Source organism: Aulonocara sp. 'chitande type north' Nkhata Bay, linkage group LG15, assembly GCF_057382095.1.
Source record: "Aulonocara sp. 'chitande type north' Nkhata Bay isolate Kocher_YH1m ecotype deep benthic linkage group LG15, A_spYH_male_GT1.1, whole genome shotgun sequence".
Taxonomy (NCBI): Eukaryota; Metazoa; Chordata; class Actinopteri; order Cichliformes; family Cichlidae; genus Aulonocara; species Aulonocara sp. 'chitande type north' Nkhata Bay.
Genome location: NC_141358.1, coordinates 36,873,148 through 36,891,542, shown reverse-complemented (window position 1 = coordinate 36,891,542; position 18,395 = coordinate 36,873,148). Strand labels below are relative to the sequence as shown.

The following is an 18,395-nucleotide window of genomic DNA, read 5'->3' as shown; positions in this document are numbered from 1 at the left end:
ATAACTAGTAGATCTGAGATAATTGCCTATATTAGTCCTATGACTTTACTTAAGGACAAAGGATGGGTTTGTGCATTTCAGAGGAATGGAATAGGTGTTGTAGCTTGGGATTGAAACCTACGTCCACTAAATTCTAAATCTTTGAGGGGTTATTTTTGATATTTGGGCTTACTGTAGTTCATACTTCCATAAAATCTTGAGGAACAAAAGAGGCTAATTAAAATAATCTGGCTATTTGGTAGATAGACAGATAAAACACAACGTTTCTGGATAATTTGGTATATGGTGTTGCCTGAGAAAATCATATATACACTCGGGACTGACTGATACCAAAGCATGTAATCTGGTAATGAGTTTGCTGTTGCGGTAGTAGTCATTTTTATGACTTTCAGATATGTTGGTTTAGTCCCTGGTGACTGATACACATGAAAACCACAAAAAGAGACTGGTACTAAGAATGTGCATCATCTCTTCTAGTTGAAAGAATGGTATTCCTGATCTGACTCTCTTAACTCCATGTAACACCTCTAACATAAAGCCATTGCTCCATTAAAAAACCCAGTAGATCTATCTCAAATATTCTCGAGACTAGCGGAGCTATGAAATGCACATGTATATACGAGTTCCCAAAATTGCGTGACACGGAGTTCAGTAAAGATCTGATTATTGCACAAAGCCAATCAAATCTACAGTTAAGCAGAAAACAACGTTTGCATTGATCTCCAATTCATTTAGCACTTTCTTCTTTTTGTGCCAGGACAATAACACGAATGAAAGATACAAATACGGCGCATTTTCTTGCGCTTTTTAGAAGCTTCATCAACCTGGATATCAATATTCCATGAGGAAAAGAGAGGGAGTGTGTGTGTGCGTGTGTGTACAAAGGAAGGAGGGCTTTTGAATAATAGATTATAATTTGATGGAGTGTCATGACTGCGAGGGAACACAAACAGCAGTCATTCAACAAAACCAATCACATTCTAGCTGCCGCCATTTGAAAATAAAAGTATCTCTGAGCACCCGCTAAGCAACAGCAAATTTGATGTCAAACTCATTATATTGTTATTGATCCACACGACACTGTAAATGGCATCCCTTAATGGCTGTCTAAAATCACCATGGAAGCCAATCAGGCCCAATCAGGTCTAATTTTTCCAGTAATGGATCGCTATAAACAAGATGACAGGAACACTGGCTGTATACACACTTATTATTTCATTCGACATTTGCATTTGCACTCCGAGACCCAAGAAGCAGAGCAGCGTCATTTTTGAAAAAAAAAATCTCACCGACAAATAAACCACAAAAAGAGACTGATGTTTTAACAGAAAAAAGGGTCACCAATAGATAAGGAACTAAAGGAAAACGCACAACACAACACTATAATCACAACACAAAAATAAAGAAATAAAGGGAAAAACAAAAAAAAAGTAAGCCAAAAAGGGGTGTGTTAGGGAAAATACAACCAAAACCAAAGAAAGAGAACTGAAGAAAAAAAAGGAATGCAGAAACAATAAGAGCACTGTGGCCAAACGGCTTTTGAAGAGGCATGCAAGCGCAGTTACATTCTCCCATCATGCAACAGGTCCTGTTATTTCCACACGCTGCATTTCCACTCAGCACATGCAAGAAAGCCTTTAGATGCAGAAGCAATACCAAAGGATGCAAAACGAGAAAAGGCCCCACAATGCAAACATAAAAGTAAATTAACAAGACCCGAGCTAATCGGGTTTGCTTTCATCATTTCTTCCTTTGAAAAGAAATCAAAATTTCTTTCATAATCATTTAGCAGTTTGGATCAGCTGATTAGTATCTCTTCAAATTAGTAATCAATTGAGCTCTGAAATAGGCAAATACAGCTAAAAATTTTTCTTTCCAACATGTTGAATTTATTATTTGTTAACGTGGGTTAAAAAAAGTAAAAAAGAAAAAACACACCAACCTTCTCGAAGCTCTGAGGGATGTAAAGGGGTTGATGCAGAACACAATGACATGAGGAGAAGAGAAAAATAGGGGAAACACAGAGAGAGTAAAAAAAGCCACCTCAAGGTGTTTAGCTGCAGCTACATTTCCCTTTTCTTTCATCTTTTTTCCACTCCTTTTCCCTTTCCCCGCTATCAGTGAAACCCGTCTTGAAAGTACACTTGCCTGCCCCACCCCCGTAAATAAACTTGAACCAAAACAATCAGATTCACCCCAGTGGCCGCACTGTCGCCTGGTAAGAAAAAAAAAGGAAGTGAGGCGCCACTGGAGTCACATCAAGCTTTCCATTCTCATAATTCAGAATTTCATAAGCTTCTTATAGCCACGAGGAGAAGCTCCTGCTGCGGCCGTACTTGCTTTTATTAGAGAAGGAAACAAAATCAAGAGAAAACAAAAAAGGAGAAAAAAAAAACAAATGAGAGATTGAAAAGAAGAAAAAAAAAGACACAGTTTGGGATGAAATTAGCAGCTGCAGTTTAAGGCAGTCCCACTAAAAATGTCATTGGAAGCCAATCAGAAGCACCGTTGTTGGGCCTTCAGTCGGGTTGCAGTCTTAATTTAGGATTTTTATATATGTATATATTTCCTGCTCTTAATTGGTCCCTACCGCAGCTGCTAATCTCAAGTGCATTTTGCTTTGTGAACAAAACATAGTCAACATCAAGTATCAAGAATCGATTGACAAAAGTTAACTGAAAACAGACAAAGGTCGACACCATCAAAGCATAACAAGTGTGTTACATAGCGTGAAAGTACTTAAGTATTTATGACCCTTGTGTACTCTTTTAAAGGCATGCTGATGGAGCCAGTGTTCATGGAGACTGCATGAATTGTTGGAAATGATATCACGGAATATATATATTTATGTATATATATGTTTTGACCAAAGGAGCTGCTGAACATCCCAGTGCTGTGTCAACAAAGTGTTCCCATAATTATTCATCAGTATTTAATGATGCCTGTAGAGTACTTGACTAGAATTTTCAATGACCCTTTTAACACCTACTATGCTACGTATTAGCAAGGTGGATAGCTACTTGACATTGCCCGCATCACAGAAGAGACAGCATGCGCCTCCAGGATAAACACTGGCAAGAACAGAAACTAATCTTGATGAACCCTTTTTTTACCTTCAGCTCTTCACAGTGGAATTTTTCCCTTTCCTATGCTGCTACTTCACAGGGTATGATAATAGCAATAATAATGAAAAAGCAGCTCCCTGACCCATTTTATAATGTCAGAGTAGTGAATTATTTATTGGGAACAAAGTTATTTGGTACACAGCAGAGGGAACAAACTGAGTAGATACGGAGGCATTTTTATTTAATATGCACAGTATAAATAAACCATGTCGGAAATGCATCTGCTTCAATTTATTAAAGCTCCCTCAACAGGGATCCATTGTCATTTAGCATTAGTGGTGGAGAGTACGCTTTTGTCTTCATTGTCTGTTTCCTATGAAACTCTATGTTCCCTGTGACTGATCGTTTTTTTATATCTTCGCTTTGCTCGAACATTCCAGCCAAAATTACTACTGACTGTAAAAGCCTTTATAGATAATACACCAAAGAAGAAACATGGGAATACTATGGATTTATGCTCCAGAGCAGCATGACAAAGAAATAGAGGATGTATACTATTTATAATCTTTTTTTCTTTTTAAACAGAGCAGCCTACTCAGTTCTCCTCCTCCAAATCTAGAGAAGGCTGAGGGGTTGAGGTTTTGATTGGCGGGCGATAATACCTCGCCACTCAATCAAGACAGACTTACCGTTGTGCTCCTTTACCTGTAAAAAACTAATCAAAAAGACGTCCTTCCGGACTCTTTTTGGGTTCCAACTTTGACAGCGCGGGAAACATTTGATCGGGCACACAGTTACAGGTAAAAGGTGTCTTACAACCGATAAAGTAAAGACATACGGCTTGTTGTGCTACACATTTCCTTCCGAGTGAGTAGGGGAGGGCATTAAAAGAAAAAATGGAGCATAACATCATAACAGAGAAGAACATTAGTTGGTCAATTATAGTTTTACATCTGGAAGTTTCAGTGCATATGAAATTACATTTACGGGCAGGCAATACTATCAGTGCTAAAATATTGACACTACTTGGGTAATACTATTTTGCAAAATACATTTGGTGCAAATACAACTAGGCTAGAATGGAAGCAGTTATCATTTGTTAAGCTCAACAGTAATGCCATTTATGGCTGAGCTGCACTGTCAAGTTATTTTAGTTAGAATGGGTAGATGTTTTATTTCTTTATTATTCTTCCTGTTTTGTTTTGTTTTCTTGGCCTGATTCTTTGACCGGGTTGCTCCCTACCTCGCACATAAAGGTTAGCAGGGGACGAGTAGCGCACGCCTTCCACGTTAGACGCCACACACTCGTACTTCCCCTGGTCCGTCTCCTCGCTGTTCTCGATCTGCAAGGCACCTGGAAAACGACGACATTGAACAAAGACGAGACGGGGAGGGAAAGAGGCAGGAAAAAAAAGAAGGAAAAAGACAGAGAGACAGGAAGCAGAGAGGAAATGATTAGTCAATCTGTCTGTGACAGTGCATGAAGAAGTCAGACAATCTTCTTAATGGTGGGTATCTTGAATTTCTCAGGACCACTTTGTCAAGATCTGCTTCTCTCCGCAATGCTTATGCAGATTGGCATGACAAACTGGCTTCCACTCCAGACTCAGCCATCCACAGATTAAAAAGAAGGGGGGAAATAAATGAATAAAAATGTGGACTGAATCAGTCACACTGGATTTGTAGCTACAGTAGGCTGGTTTATGCAACTCGTGTAAGATGTGAGATCGCTTACAAAGAAAGTGCAATAAAGTAATGATGTAAGGATGCTGAAAGGTAATGGAGAAAGGGTGTTGAGATGGTCTTGTAAACCCCATGAGATTAGTAAATCACCCTTTGCATAACGCTCACCAGAGGAGAGTGTGTGTGTTAGTGTGTGTGTACGTGTGTGCGCTGGTGCGGTTGGAGAGTTTATGAGAAAATGTCCACACATCCACAGCGTTCCAGCCCATCTGCTATCATGTGATAACTACTCATCAAAATTGTGACAAATGCTCAAACAACCTTGCAAACGAATACATACAATAAAGCATTATTATTATTAATATTCAGGTTTTAATATTGCTGTTCAGTTATTTGAATTCCTAAGCATTTTAATCGCTTATACATTTACTCTATTTTGTGTGCCACTCTCTTTGACCCCCATTCTTTTCTCGCTTATTGTCATTATTATGCGTTCGAAAACAGACGCCTTTGAGCTACTTTCAGACATTATTTCTCACCGGCAGTGCTTCTTATATACTATGCGCAAATACAGTAAACCGAAATGCCTGGCGACACTGAAGAAAAAGGTGCAAGGGACAAAGGAGGGAGGTGAAACAACAGGCGTCAGATCATTCCTCATTAGAGTGCTGTTGACGGCACTTCCTGATGATATCATTAGGGCTTCTGGCTGGCTCAGCAGACAGATTGCAGCCGAGGCCTCTCTGACAAACACAGCACCATTGCTCGTTAACGTTTAGCCAGGAAGCATCAATATGCCAGCAGCTTCCCTGGATGCTTTGTAATATACCATAACCTACTCCATCACATCAGCAAAGTAGATTGAACACAGTGTTGAACAAGGCTACTATTCTGGAACGTTGGCCTAATAAGGTGCTTCAGCTGTGCCACAAATGAGATCATTGATCCTGCTTAATTATAAAGATAACTCACTTTCCCTCATGACTATTTTATACCTTTGGGTCAGTTTTTGCTTTTCAAAACAATAATAAAGACACGAAGCCACAGCAATCTATGGCTCTCTATTTTTTGTTTTTTCTTTTTAGCATCTCTTCATTTCAATCTAAAACTCAGATCATCCTCATCCCTCACGGGGAAACTGTTCCTGGCACACAGCTCGTGAACCAAATGAAAAAAATCTACCTGCAGAGTGCAGGTGGCACAGTCTTCGCCGTGGGTTTATGCAAGCATCTGATTTGGATTTGTTTGATGTGCACTTGGAACAGCAAATGCCAGCGCGGTGGCAGGTGGGTTGGAATGTGCTCAGAAGCTGAGTGCCTCGGCACAAGGGAGACCACAAAGTAAGGACTGTGTGAAGTTCAACTCCAGGTGGACGCTTCCAGAAAGCTCTGCCAGCGGCTTGTCACCCTCACTCACTGCGCTGAATTATAAAATCGCTGGAAGCCCCTAGTTGTTAACTGTTACCACACGGTTGAATAACAAGTGATGTTCTATGTCACGTGCTGTCGGCGGCTACTGATCATTTTCCTCTAGTAAAAAATAAATATAAATCTATCACGTGTAATTTGACAGTAAACAAAATATGACCACCGATATCTCAATGATGCACTGAGAGCCAACTATTAACAACATTTGGTGTTGTTTGCAACTTTCTGGCAAAGAGGGGAGTGCAAAGAGAGAAAAAATACACTTTGAGAGAAGATGGGGAGTTTCATTTGCTCCAAGACACCATGCTAGGTAGGATTATCTATTGTTTCCAAGCCCCTACTGGCTTCATTACACATTCGAGCTACTATTTCAATATGAAGCTCTGAAGAACACACAAAAGAGTCTTTCTAGTTGCAGAACATGGGAGAAAAAGTTCGGGAGGAGAGAAAGGCAAGCACAAGATGCTTGAAAGCAGAGAAGCAAATGAAGGAAAGGAAGCGAAAGAAAAAAAAATGTACAGGGACAATGTCAGAGAAGGGGGAATATACACTATTTATTAGCTTCTGTCTTAAAGTTGTCATAACTTGCTCTATTACAGCTGGGATAGCCTCCAGGCCTCCCATGATTCTGAGAAAATGTATTTCTTAAAAATTCTAGGAAGAAAACACTAAAAACCCCGTTTGACTCTGTGACTTTGCCTTTTGAAAATCGGGGCTAAATACAGTTTTTCGTGTTCGTTTTGCTATACATTTTCCTTGAGCTATGGCTTGCTCTTTTGTAAATGATTTAGTTCATTTAAATTATCTCACCACATAAAGAGGAAGCAAAAAATAATAATATTACTTTTTTGCAATGGCCAGTGACAAGGCAGTCTAAGACCAGATAATATTAAGGTATAAAGACAACAAATGTTTTTGATGACCTATCTGGAGCTGCAGCATGCATGTGTGCACACAAGAAACCAAGACCCACGTGTCTTTTTGTTCCTATCACTTCTCTTTTTGTGTGTTGTTTCTTTAAATGGCTGCGCTCTGTGTTTTGCATAATGCGCTCTGTCTGCTCTGCCAGCCTGTTGTGCGAGTGGCCAGTGGCACAAGAAATGAAATAAATGCTGAAAATTATCTTTCGCAAACATAACACAAAGAAAAACACGCACCGGGTCTGTTCAAACACTTGGTGTTTACTGATAAACACAACAATTTATAGTGTTGCTCACATGCTTATTAAATTTATCCTATATGGGGTCTTAATGCCACGGCTTCCTTGTCTCCAGCTATTAATCCTTATCACAAATAAAAACTGCTGTAACTACACAGATCACAGGGTTTTTTTCAGAAAAGAAAATACTCGTGTTAGTGCTAATCTGCTCCTAATCATGTCTGCATGAACAAAAACCATGGGTACTTTTACTTTATATATTATCTGCAAACAAAAACCGTACTTTACTCCAGTTACAAAATCAGTTTTTGCAGGTTTATCACTGCTGCGGTTTCAGTTACTACAGAAAAAAATGTTGTTTTTAATGTTTTGTCCTGTCCTGAATACAGATTAACCATTTGAGTGATGCCACTTTTCATAGCAATAGATAAATAAATAGATATTGTAAGTGCACAACTTTAACTCCAGCCCAGCATAATACAGAACTACTGTGTGGTTACCACTTTATTTCTTTGCTCTCTAATTTAAGGACATTTAAAAAGGACACTTGACTTTTCAAGGACACTATGTGAGCTGTACTGGGAATGGATCAGAGCTCCGGCTGTCCGCTCAACAGCTACAATAATCATTAGTAAACTGCCTCTGCTGAGTTATAATTCATGTTTTACTAGGTCAGAGCAGTAAAAGATACCCTTCTGTCTGTTACTCAGTGATTAATGCATGGCACACTATTAAGGTCAGCATTAAGGAGAAAAAAGTGGCTAAGTCTCCTAATGACATCAGTTATCCAGGTTGATCGATCTTCTAAGTCTGAGTGACCACAAAGACCCACAACCTCCAACCTCCCCTGCTGCTCACTCTGACTGTCTTGCAGCAAGTTTACTGCCTTCATTCATTTGATAAAGAAGGCTGTAATGGAGCATTCGTCCCAGCTGTGACGGCTGCCCTGGTTAAAAGTGCCACATGCTGCAGGCTGACCTGAAGAAGAGGACTGAGGTGCCAAGGTGCGATAACAAAGAAGACTGCCTAGACGAGGTTCATCAAACACATGTTTTTGATTCAGGGACAAACACTCTTGCTGAGAAACTGTTAAAAGCAGATATATTTTGCTGTCCTATTCAGTTTATGCCAATTTTGATCATTTTAGAACGATAACTTAAAAGCAGACTAGATTTGTCTAGAAGTCAAGGTTAGAGAGCTATCTTATTCACAGACAGGGACCATTCAGATGTTTCACAGACTTCATTGTCCTTTTTTGTAGCTAACAAGCACAGAACATACCAAATGGCAAGGTCTGATGGTAAAAAATATGAAGACTGGGTGGAAAAAAAAAAATCACAAACTGAGATGTGGAAAAGAAGAGAAAATGAGTGGAACAAAATTCTCCTTTATGAGAGGTGAAGTGAAAAAAAAGAGCCCCCAAAAACCCCATAAAAATAAAAGAAGGGTGGGAGGAAGAGTTAAAAAGACAGGCATAGAAAAACAAAAAGACAGATGAGGGGATAAAAGGAGGGCGAGGAGGAGCCAGCATGGTTGATTAATTTCAGAAAGTGCCTAAAGCTGTGGTCTGCCCACCCCAGTCGCTGCTTTGTAGCAGCTTTGCCATGTGTGCCCCCCCCCAAAGTCCCATTTGTGTAATTCAATTAGTGTGCTCCAGCAGGATTTGATAGATTTGTTTAGGCGGTGAACAAAACGGCTGGCCAGCTCTCACTAACACCCCAAATTAGCACCTTACTGTATGAACGGACACACAAACACAATAACCTCACTAGTACATGCATTAAACTCATCTGAATGCACAGAAGAGTGCAGACTGCAATCCCAATAAAACTTTAATGCCTCAGTTTCTACTGACAGCTTTTTCAAATGTTGTATGCTTACCATATAAAAGTGCAAACACATAAAGACATGTGTTTAATAACTGAGAAAGGTATTCAGGCCACACCTGAAAAAAAAATTCTAAGGGTAGCCAGTGCTACCCCTCAAGTAGATGCACCTATGGTTTAAATGTGAAAAACCTAGGTGCTTTTCAGAAATGCTGTCCTCTGACCTGACCCTGAGTTCAAAATCTTTTGAGATTTTTAGTAGCTGTACCTATTGTTATCACATTCACAACCTTGGGTGTCCACACTATTCGCCTGGCCACCCGACGATAATTCCCCATCAACCTTTTGCGGCTGAGGTGTATAAAGCAAAAAAAACCAAACCAAAGCAAACCAAAATTTTGTTTTTCATTTTCACAAACTGCTGGTTAATTTAAGTTTTGTAACAGCTGTTTCAGAAAACAGAACTGCACAATTAACAAAGAACTGCTGAGTTATGGGACATCAATTCTGTTTGCAGCTATAAATGACAACACGCTGGAAGTTACAGACTTCAGCTGTGTACCCGCAGCTTTAATAACTGCATAAATGAAGAAGCCAGTAGCGCTACATGGCAGCCAAGTCTGGACTTGCCATTTTCTCACTGTCTCTCCCCTCTGTCTGTGTCCTGGCTGTCACTCCGCAACGCTCTGCCACCACCCCAAGGTCATTATGCTGTGATCGCACCAGCATGAGGCTCCACGTGTGATGCCACTGTTGTCAGAGCCCATCTGGTGGCTTGTAACGCTCCCGTGAAATTAGTAATGAAGCAGGTAGGGAGTAGAGCTACCTATACAGCGATCGCTTACCTCAAGGCTGGCACCTGCACGGCTTCGTATGGAACTAAAATTAATTGAAATTGTAAATTATGGGAATCAACTCTATCACAGAGTGAAATAGAAACGACTCGGCAGTGAGACAACAATGCTTTCCCTAAAGATCTGTACACAGAACACCTGCATGTTCATAGGTCCATATGAACATGTCATTCTCAAACGCCTCAGTCTTCTATTATAATTTTAGTCCACCTCCAACTCCTACCCAATTTGTTTTGTAATTACATATGCGGCATACACTCCTGACAGCAGGTCAGTATTGGCAATGGGTGAAAAATCGTCTTTTTCAAGCTGCTTAAGTCATTATGCAAATGCAGAGTTCACAAGTTACATTTGTCACAATATGATTTATGAGGCCTTCTTAATTAACCGAGAAGATGCAGGGAGGGCTTGGATTGGCTGTGTTGGACTGCCGACTCTTGTGATGTGCTTTAATATGTGTGACAACATGGTACCGTTTAAAATATTTCCATGCACTGGTTGTGTGAAACGATTGAGGATGGAGGACCTCTGGACCTACTGTGGGGTTTTCCCCTTATTTATCATAACATCTAAATCCATCCATACATCCATCCATGCTCTTCCACTTATCTTCATCAGGGAACTCAGGGGAATAAATAAATATATAAATCAAAAACACGAGCTGAATTCATCCCCTTGCTTACATGGACAACCATGGGAAACTGAGATATTCACTCACCTGCTCAGCCTGTGGAACAAAAGCGTTTAACAACAACCCCGCTGAATCAACCGAGACTGAATGTTTCAGTTATAAAGTGGGATAGATAATTACAAAGGAAAGTTAAAATGTCCGGGGGAAAAAATGAGGGGAGAAGAAGAATTATTTGAACAAAGCCTTTGTGTAATTCACAGGAGTCACACTGCTTCACACCTGTGTCCTTCCATTCTTACCATGATATCCTTCCATTCGTCTATTCATCCTCTGAAGTTATAAAAGCAGTTCTTTTGTATGTTAAAAGGATGCCCATGCTGGCATTTTCTCAGCAGCCTTCCTAAATTTGCAGTTATAGGTTTATATCCCGTAGAGTAACATGAGGGAATTAAAGCAACTTTTGTAACTTTTGCTGCCCCTGATATCTTATCTTTTTCAGGGAGGTGCATTCAAATATAAGATGAGGTTAGCGTCCTTGCGGTTTATGCACAAATGAGGAGGATATCAAAGCAGGGCTGGAGGAAAAAACTGTTTTTAACAACCATTCTGCCATGAACTTGTTGATGACCTAAAACTTTATTGTCAGAGGTAAAAAAAACTAAAGGAAAACCAACACAACTCCTAGCAGAGCTCACAGGCCTCACCATTCATCTGTTTGCTCTTTTAATCTAAAGTTTCCTGATTTTTAATATTAACAGGAAGATACAAACACAGAACACACTGACACACACACACAGGTGGAAGAATAGCACATCAGTGTTGACATTAAACATGGGAGTATCAAACATACATGACGAATGTGACACAGAACACGAACACAAATGGGGTCTTAATGACAGCGGGAAGAGAAAACGGTTGTAATTTTTTTAAAACCAGGAAAGCCCTGATTATTTCCCATATTTATTCACTTTGGCGGAATTAGAAGTGGTTATATTTGATTATGTGTCAGTTAAAGTCTTTTATTTTTCTCCTGTTTTTATCGTGATGGTTAAGCATCTTACCTCGAATCGGGGTACCCACTGGAGGAGACACAAAAATGAAGACACAACATCAGTGAAGTTCAAGGTTAATATTAGTAATAGTTAGAGGAGGTGTTTGGGTTAGATGGGTCACTCAAACTTGGCGATTAAACCATTGGGTAATCTTGTACATATAAGGGGGCTAAAAGAAAAAGAACAATCTAACTGCCGGTATCACAAAACAATGGGGAGTTTTATCGCGCTAACCTACTGCTGTCTTTTTGGCCTTCGGTCGTGGCTGTAACTTAGGGTGATGAGGCAAGCACGAGAGGTTTGGTTTCTTAGGTTGACAAGTTATGCTCCTGCGGCGTTTTTCCAGCCAGCTGAACTTGAACAAGGTGTCCGTAAAAACTGCAACTATTCAGTACTGAGCATCCACATTAGCATTGAACCTTAACATGTTAAAAGCGGAGGAAGAATCTCCACTGAGCAAGAATTTCAGGTTGTGCCTTCAGGCAACCGCAAGTTAAATCACACAGGCTGAAGTTCTTATTTATCCTACAAGTCATAAACCTGTTTAACTGTGACAGATAGGCTCTTTACCTCAAGTTTCATCCCATATCCCCAGTCATTCAATCTCCCTGCTTTTTCCAATTGTTTCATTTCACTGCGAGTTGTATGTTTCTCTATCTTTGTTTATTGTGAGGCTGTATTGTGTTACGTGGCTGACTGCAAGCCAAATGTCCCATTAGGGACAATAAAATATTGAGCTTATCCAGTCACTGGCCGGTGGGCTTTTTAAGTGTAGTTTGAAATGTTGCATTGTAAAATGCTTCCCTTACAGGCACAGCTTTGGGTGTGGGAAGGGGAGCCAGCTTAACTTAAACCCCTTCAAATTCAAATTAAACTGTCCTTCCACTCTTGACTGTTTTTTATAATTCCTTTTTGTTTTCTTGCTTTAGCGGCTCTATTAATTTTCTCTCTTTCACCCAGTTTTAGAGTTTGTTTGCTTTTGTGTGTGTATCCGCAGTATTGCTTCTCTCTTAGTCTGCATTTTTAAAATCAAAGGATGACTCATGGCAACAATGTGCCCTTGGTTATTCCTACTTGGCATAGACTGCCTGCACCCACAGGGCTAAGGATCAAGGGTTCTCACTATCCACTGAGCCTAACATTTGAGGTTTGGCCCATGTATAGGCATGCAGTCATGCATACTGCCCAGAGAAAATACAGAGGATCTGTTTAAGTAAGTTTTGATGATATTTTCCCGAGTGTGACATTTTTCCTCGGCAGTGTTACGGACACTTGTTCTGCTTTTGGACTGTTATATGTTGACATCATGAGGGTCTGTTTAACTACACCTTGTTTTTCCCACCACTGTTACTGACAGGTCTAATGAGTAGTGGAAGAAGCTTGATTACAAAGTGATGGTTGTGGGGCTGCACAATGACTAAGGCATATAAAACAGAATCAGGCATATTTATAGCTTTATTAAGCTGACAGTGAAACTGCAGTGAAACTGGAACTGTTTCTGTTGATTTTGAAATGCACACATAGTTTTATAAATCTGTTGGATTTTTTAAAAATATAATCTCAGCCCTGCATTTTCCATACTTTTTACAGTGCAACGAGGGGTGTGAAAATGTTCAGCACCTTCCGGTCAGATTATTACATTTTTGTGCCATCTTTCGTGATACCAGCAATTAGGATTCAGTCACTGAGTTTGAAGTTCTGCCTGGTTTACAATGCTCCTTTTTGCTCTATTGGACTATGTTATATATTTCTACATCAAAAAGTTTACATTTATGTTTTTAACATAAGCATTTGTTGACATTTACTGTACTGGAGTTTAATTTATTGCTACATTTATTCACATTGTGATTAAAGTGGAAAATCAGGGTATCTCTTATGTTCTAGATTTGCCTAGTCTGTAAAGACTCAACGTTTTGTAGCCACAAACAGTGTTACTGTGCCACGGTGATCACTTAAGAGTCATTGAAAAACCAGGCAAAATCAAAGTGACAATTTATTCATTTCTGCAATAACTCTGGAGACCATATAAATATAGGTGATCACAAGACAAAGGACAATGGGGCTGGGAAGGTTACGTTGTTATAAAGTTAGAGTTTGATTAGAGGCTGCAGGAAGCTGGTTTATCTTGCTTTAGCTCAGATGGATTTTAGTCGGGAGTTAAGAGGTTACTAGTTGAAGGTTAGAGGTTAAGGTCAAAGTTAGGTTAAGGTTAGAGTAAGGTTAAGGTTAATAAAGCAGGTTTAAAAAGGGGAGGATCTTATGAAGGCCAGTGTGACAAAAAACAGAAGGAGATGAAAACAATAAGTTAAATGAGGAGGATGGTGGATAAAGGAGAAACAAATACACACAGAGTGAAAACAAATGCGATTCTTTGGTTTGTAGTGGTTTGCAATTTCTAATTTGTGAATATAAAAAGGCATGAGAATGAAAATCTAAAACTTTGTTGAGGAAGGCCAGGCAGGCTGGGTCCACAAGGCCAGCCAATATTCAATTACAACGGCAAATCCACCTGTATTACGGGCATGCAACCTAATGGCCATAAGCTTCCCATCTAAGCTTTGGTCAGCCAGGGGTTGATCAGATTAGGGTGACAATGACCTAAATATATCTCAACATGCCGCTGTCTTCCTCATATTATCAAATGTGGCATTATTTTTTTCCACAGAACACCCCAGCTGTTTTGTTAAACAATCCTCTGAATATCTTTTTCAAAAATTATTAAAGTCTGTAACCAGATGGCCAGATTGTCTCTGGCCAGAGATGTTACACATCTGTGTGGGGGGGCAAATAGGGTTGCGTGATTGGCAGAGTGTCAGAGTCTGGCCACCCTCAAGAGGGCGTCTGGCTGACCTTCTCGTCACCACAGACACTAGCCTCGGATCCTGGTGGTGTCACAGCAGGCCGGAGGGAAAACCTAGCTGTTGTTACGACCCCTGCAGAGGTTCGAGCCACTCTCTTCACAGCAGCTTTGATGACACTGGATTTGAGTGTTTACCTGTTACATGCAACTCTAACTAAGCTCAATATATGCTTAAAAGTGCCATCTAATGTCACGGTCCTGATTTTGAGCCTTTATTATAGGAAGGACATAAATCTTTAGAACACTTTTGCCCATCCTCTTACTGTCATTGTGCCCCGCAGTTAATCTGTTCTGGCTGACAAGGCTAGGGAGGGCCTGAGGTCTGGAGACATAGGAAGATAAGAAGAAATGTCAAGCTCCCTACACACCTCTGTAGGAGGTCCTCTGGAAACCCTGATGCAAATATCGCTTCTGACAGCAAAGCAGGGACTGGAACATAAGGAACCAGTCTGTCAGCTAATCAGCTATGTTGGAAACAACGGTAATACATCCAAGTGGTGATGCTATTTCCGTCTTTCCGTATCTTTTCCTTTTTTTGGGAGCGCAAACACTTTAAATCAACATTCACATTTCATGATTTAAAGATGAAGGCCAAATAGAAGGAAATATAGATTCTTTGCAGAAGCTGGAAGCTGGGAAAGTTTTTGAAATGATGGACTTTGGCTCACTTTCCATGGTCTCCTTTCTCCTGCTTCTCTCCCCTTCCTTTTCCCCTTTAACCACCGTTTATGGCAGAGGGCCCACCAGAGTTACACCCCCCCCCCCCCCAAGGCTTGAGAGTGTGCCTGATGCAAACAGAGAGGCCCCAGAAACTGTCAACAGTGATCAGCACATCAGAAGAAGTTGGAGGGGAGGCTGAGGCTGTCACATGTTTTCTGTTTTGGGGATTTCTTAAGTGCATTTATAAATGCAAAAAAGAAAAAGTTATTAGGGACCAAAGATGGCTACTAGAAGAGCTAAGGGGATGAGAAGATGGCAGCCTAGGGGGCTCAAGCCATAAATCACCATAAATCCTGTCTGACTGCTGAGCTTTCCAGCAGAAGAGCTATAGAATAAAAGCAAGCCCCCAAAGCTAACATAACCTTATAAGAGCTATGGTACTGAAAAAAGGGAAAGTAATTTCCTTGTCTCCCCTCCTTTTTGCACGTATAGTTTGAAATTTCTGTAAAACACATCCAGCTTGAAGTGACTGGGTATATCTTTTGCAAATATTTCGTAAGTCAGGAGGCTATCAGTTGGCCTCTAGTCTGGGCAATAAAGTCTGAGCAAGACATTTGTTAAGTAGTGAAGCAGAGGGCCAATCTGGCAAGAGAAGAAGAATGCTCTCCTGACAAAATATTTGGCCAAGACCAGAGGGTTTACGCAGCACCAGTTAGGGTTGGAATACGCATTCCAGAAGTTCTGCACTGATGTTTAAGAATTCAAGCCCCTGACAGTACTCGCTGCACCTTCAAGGAATGCTTTTGAAGCAATGCTTTATTGTAAGCACAGAGGTTCAAGTAAAACAGGTTAGATAAATCAGTAAGCAATGTGCATTGCTGGAGAAATGTGCCTGCTATATATCCCTTTAAGAAGCCCAGAAATGCTTCAGGCTGCAAAGAAATGACTGCGTTGGATTCCAGTTATTTACTTAGGGCCTCTTGTCTTGCTGTAAATGGGATAAATCTTAAAGGTAACTTCATATACCGTTACTTCTGAGGTAATCTTGGAATCCCATGGATACATGTACTAAAATAATGTGGACAGGGTCCAAATTGGACTGTTTATACGACCTACCATGCATGTTACCTTTATCATGAAGTATGACGCTACCTCAAAAGACTTGCTGCTTAAGAAAATATGCTGCTAGGTGAATCATGATGCTTCCTCAACACATTCTGTGTCTTTCTACTATAAATCCAGTTGTAGTATTGAGGTGAAAGAATATATAGTTGAAACCAAGAGGAGTAGGGTAAAGAAAAATGAAGGCTATACAGAAAGAAAAAATAGGGAACGTGGAATTGGAGGGAAAGGGTGGAGGAGGAGCAGCGAAATCATGCATTCTGGACAGTAGTATAAATATGCCATGTGCTTCAAGGACAGTGGGCTGGTTTGCTGAGCTTTGCAAGACACTTACCAAAGGTTTCTGAAAATAGCAAAGAAAGAACAGATAAATAGGAAAAGAAAAAAACATAGTTTATTTAAGATAAGGTTCAATGTGACTTTCCAAGGGCTAAAGTTTGGTTTGGTGTTTTGTCCCACCACAGCATTGTTAGCAGTTTTTATTACAGTGAGATGTAATCACAGTGCATTTTATTTATAATTTATGAACACATTTAGAGGATTTCTTTTTTATTATGAAAAAGTTATGTTATTTTATTTTTAGTTGTAAAATATCACAATTAGTGCAATTTTCCATTTTTTAATTGGCTTGTGATTTTGTTTCTCGTTGGGGCTTTTTAATTGTGTTAAAGGTCAAAATGACATAAAACGTGTTGAAGACTCTGCGATGTGGACAGACGCACATCTGAGTTTCAGACACAAATATGGACAAAACATTCAGAAAAACAATGACGAGTAAACAGCTCTGTTTCAGTTAAACAGGACAAACAAAGACAATTGAAAAATCATGAAACAAATAAAGACAGATGGTACAGAGATTAGACAATAGACGCCAAGCTGAATTTCTCTGTGGATTATCCAGAGAGGCACAAAACTCAAAAAGCCATGTTAACAAGGTTACTAGGTAATTGAATTTTTTTTTTGAGAGAAGCTGGCCCTCGACATGAGTATAATACAGTATGACTAAAGAAAATACTGGTGGAGAGAAAAAAAAACCCTACCCTTGCCGGATACTCGTGAGAAACAAACAACAATAATTCAAAATGGGATCGTAACTGTGCAATTAAATCTTTCAGTGCACATTTCTATTTGTTACTGCTTAATTTGAATATCTGGAATGTAAAAAAAAAAATAGCAACTCATGGCATAAAATTTAACTTACATATTTAAAAAGAATTTCATGACATAAATACATCATCATAAAAATTTGGCTTTTATGCAGCAGGAGGGGCAGTGCTTGTACCAATACTTGGTACTAAATATAGCCCATGTTTCACATGATTTATATCCTTGTCAACAGTTGCACAGGAGTCTAGTGAGTGACCAATAAGAAAAAATAAAAAACCCTGCAAGAATGTAATGAAATTACAAGACAAGGCATGGACTCAATTTGAAATTTAAAAAATTCTAAAATTCAATCTGCTTCAAAATTGAAGACACTAATAATTTAAAGAGGAACCAATAAAAAATACAGAACTGTGAACTTGCTCTGTAAGGTACAGCATGAATAGCTAGTTGACCAATTGATTACTTTGTGTACATAGCTCTCGAGGACCACAACTAGGACAGGAAGTGAATGACAACACACTCTTTATTTAGTGTCGTCTACCCAGATATACATTCGCAACAACAACACAAACAAGTCATTGGATTTTTCGAATGGTGACAAATCATCGACCTAAAATATCTACCCCTTGTTGCCCTGAGCCACCTGCGGGCCTGCACTTAATTAACTATATAATTAGACTTTGCTTTACTGGGCCTCTCAGTGGGGTTTAATCAATGGGAACAAGACAACATATCCACCACTGAGTGTGTAGAAGATGGACCTTGCTCTTATTGTGTCCTGACACAGTTGTTGTGAATCCTTTGACCTCATTCTACATTGTTACACTCTAAAACATCATCTCCCTCACCAGCTACTGGATGATGACCAACAGTTATATTAACATGTACAAGAGCTTGTGTGCTTTACTTTAAAACTTTGTGCCTCTTCTCCATTTATTAGACCAACATC

General features: G+C 39.7%; 1 protein-coding gene across 10 annotated transcripts in view; it reads right to left on the bottom strand.

Annotated features, from left to right (window-relative positions):
- Window positions 1-18,395, bottom strand: part of ptprsa (protein tyrosine phosphatase receptor type Sa) — a 241,846-nt gene that overhangs the window by 80,813 nt on the left and 142,638 nt on the right. For 5 of the 10 annotated variants that reach the window (XM_086263221.1, XM_086263226.1, XM_086263224.1 and 2 more), the window contains 2 exons: window positions 4,309-4,419; window positions 1,943-1,954 (listed from right to left, as the gene is read on the bottom strand). In XM_086263221.1, the coding sequence (XP_086119347.1) occupies window positions 1,943-1,954; window positions 4,309-4,419 (123 nt within the window). Of the gene's footprint in view, window positions 1-1,942; window positions 1,955-4,308; window positions 4,420-11,706; window positions 11,725-16,673; window positions 16,683-18,395 lie in introns of all 10 variants that reach the window. The other 5 variants (XM_086263223.1, XM_086263225.1, XM_086263229.1 and 2 more) reach the window with 2 other exon arrangements.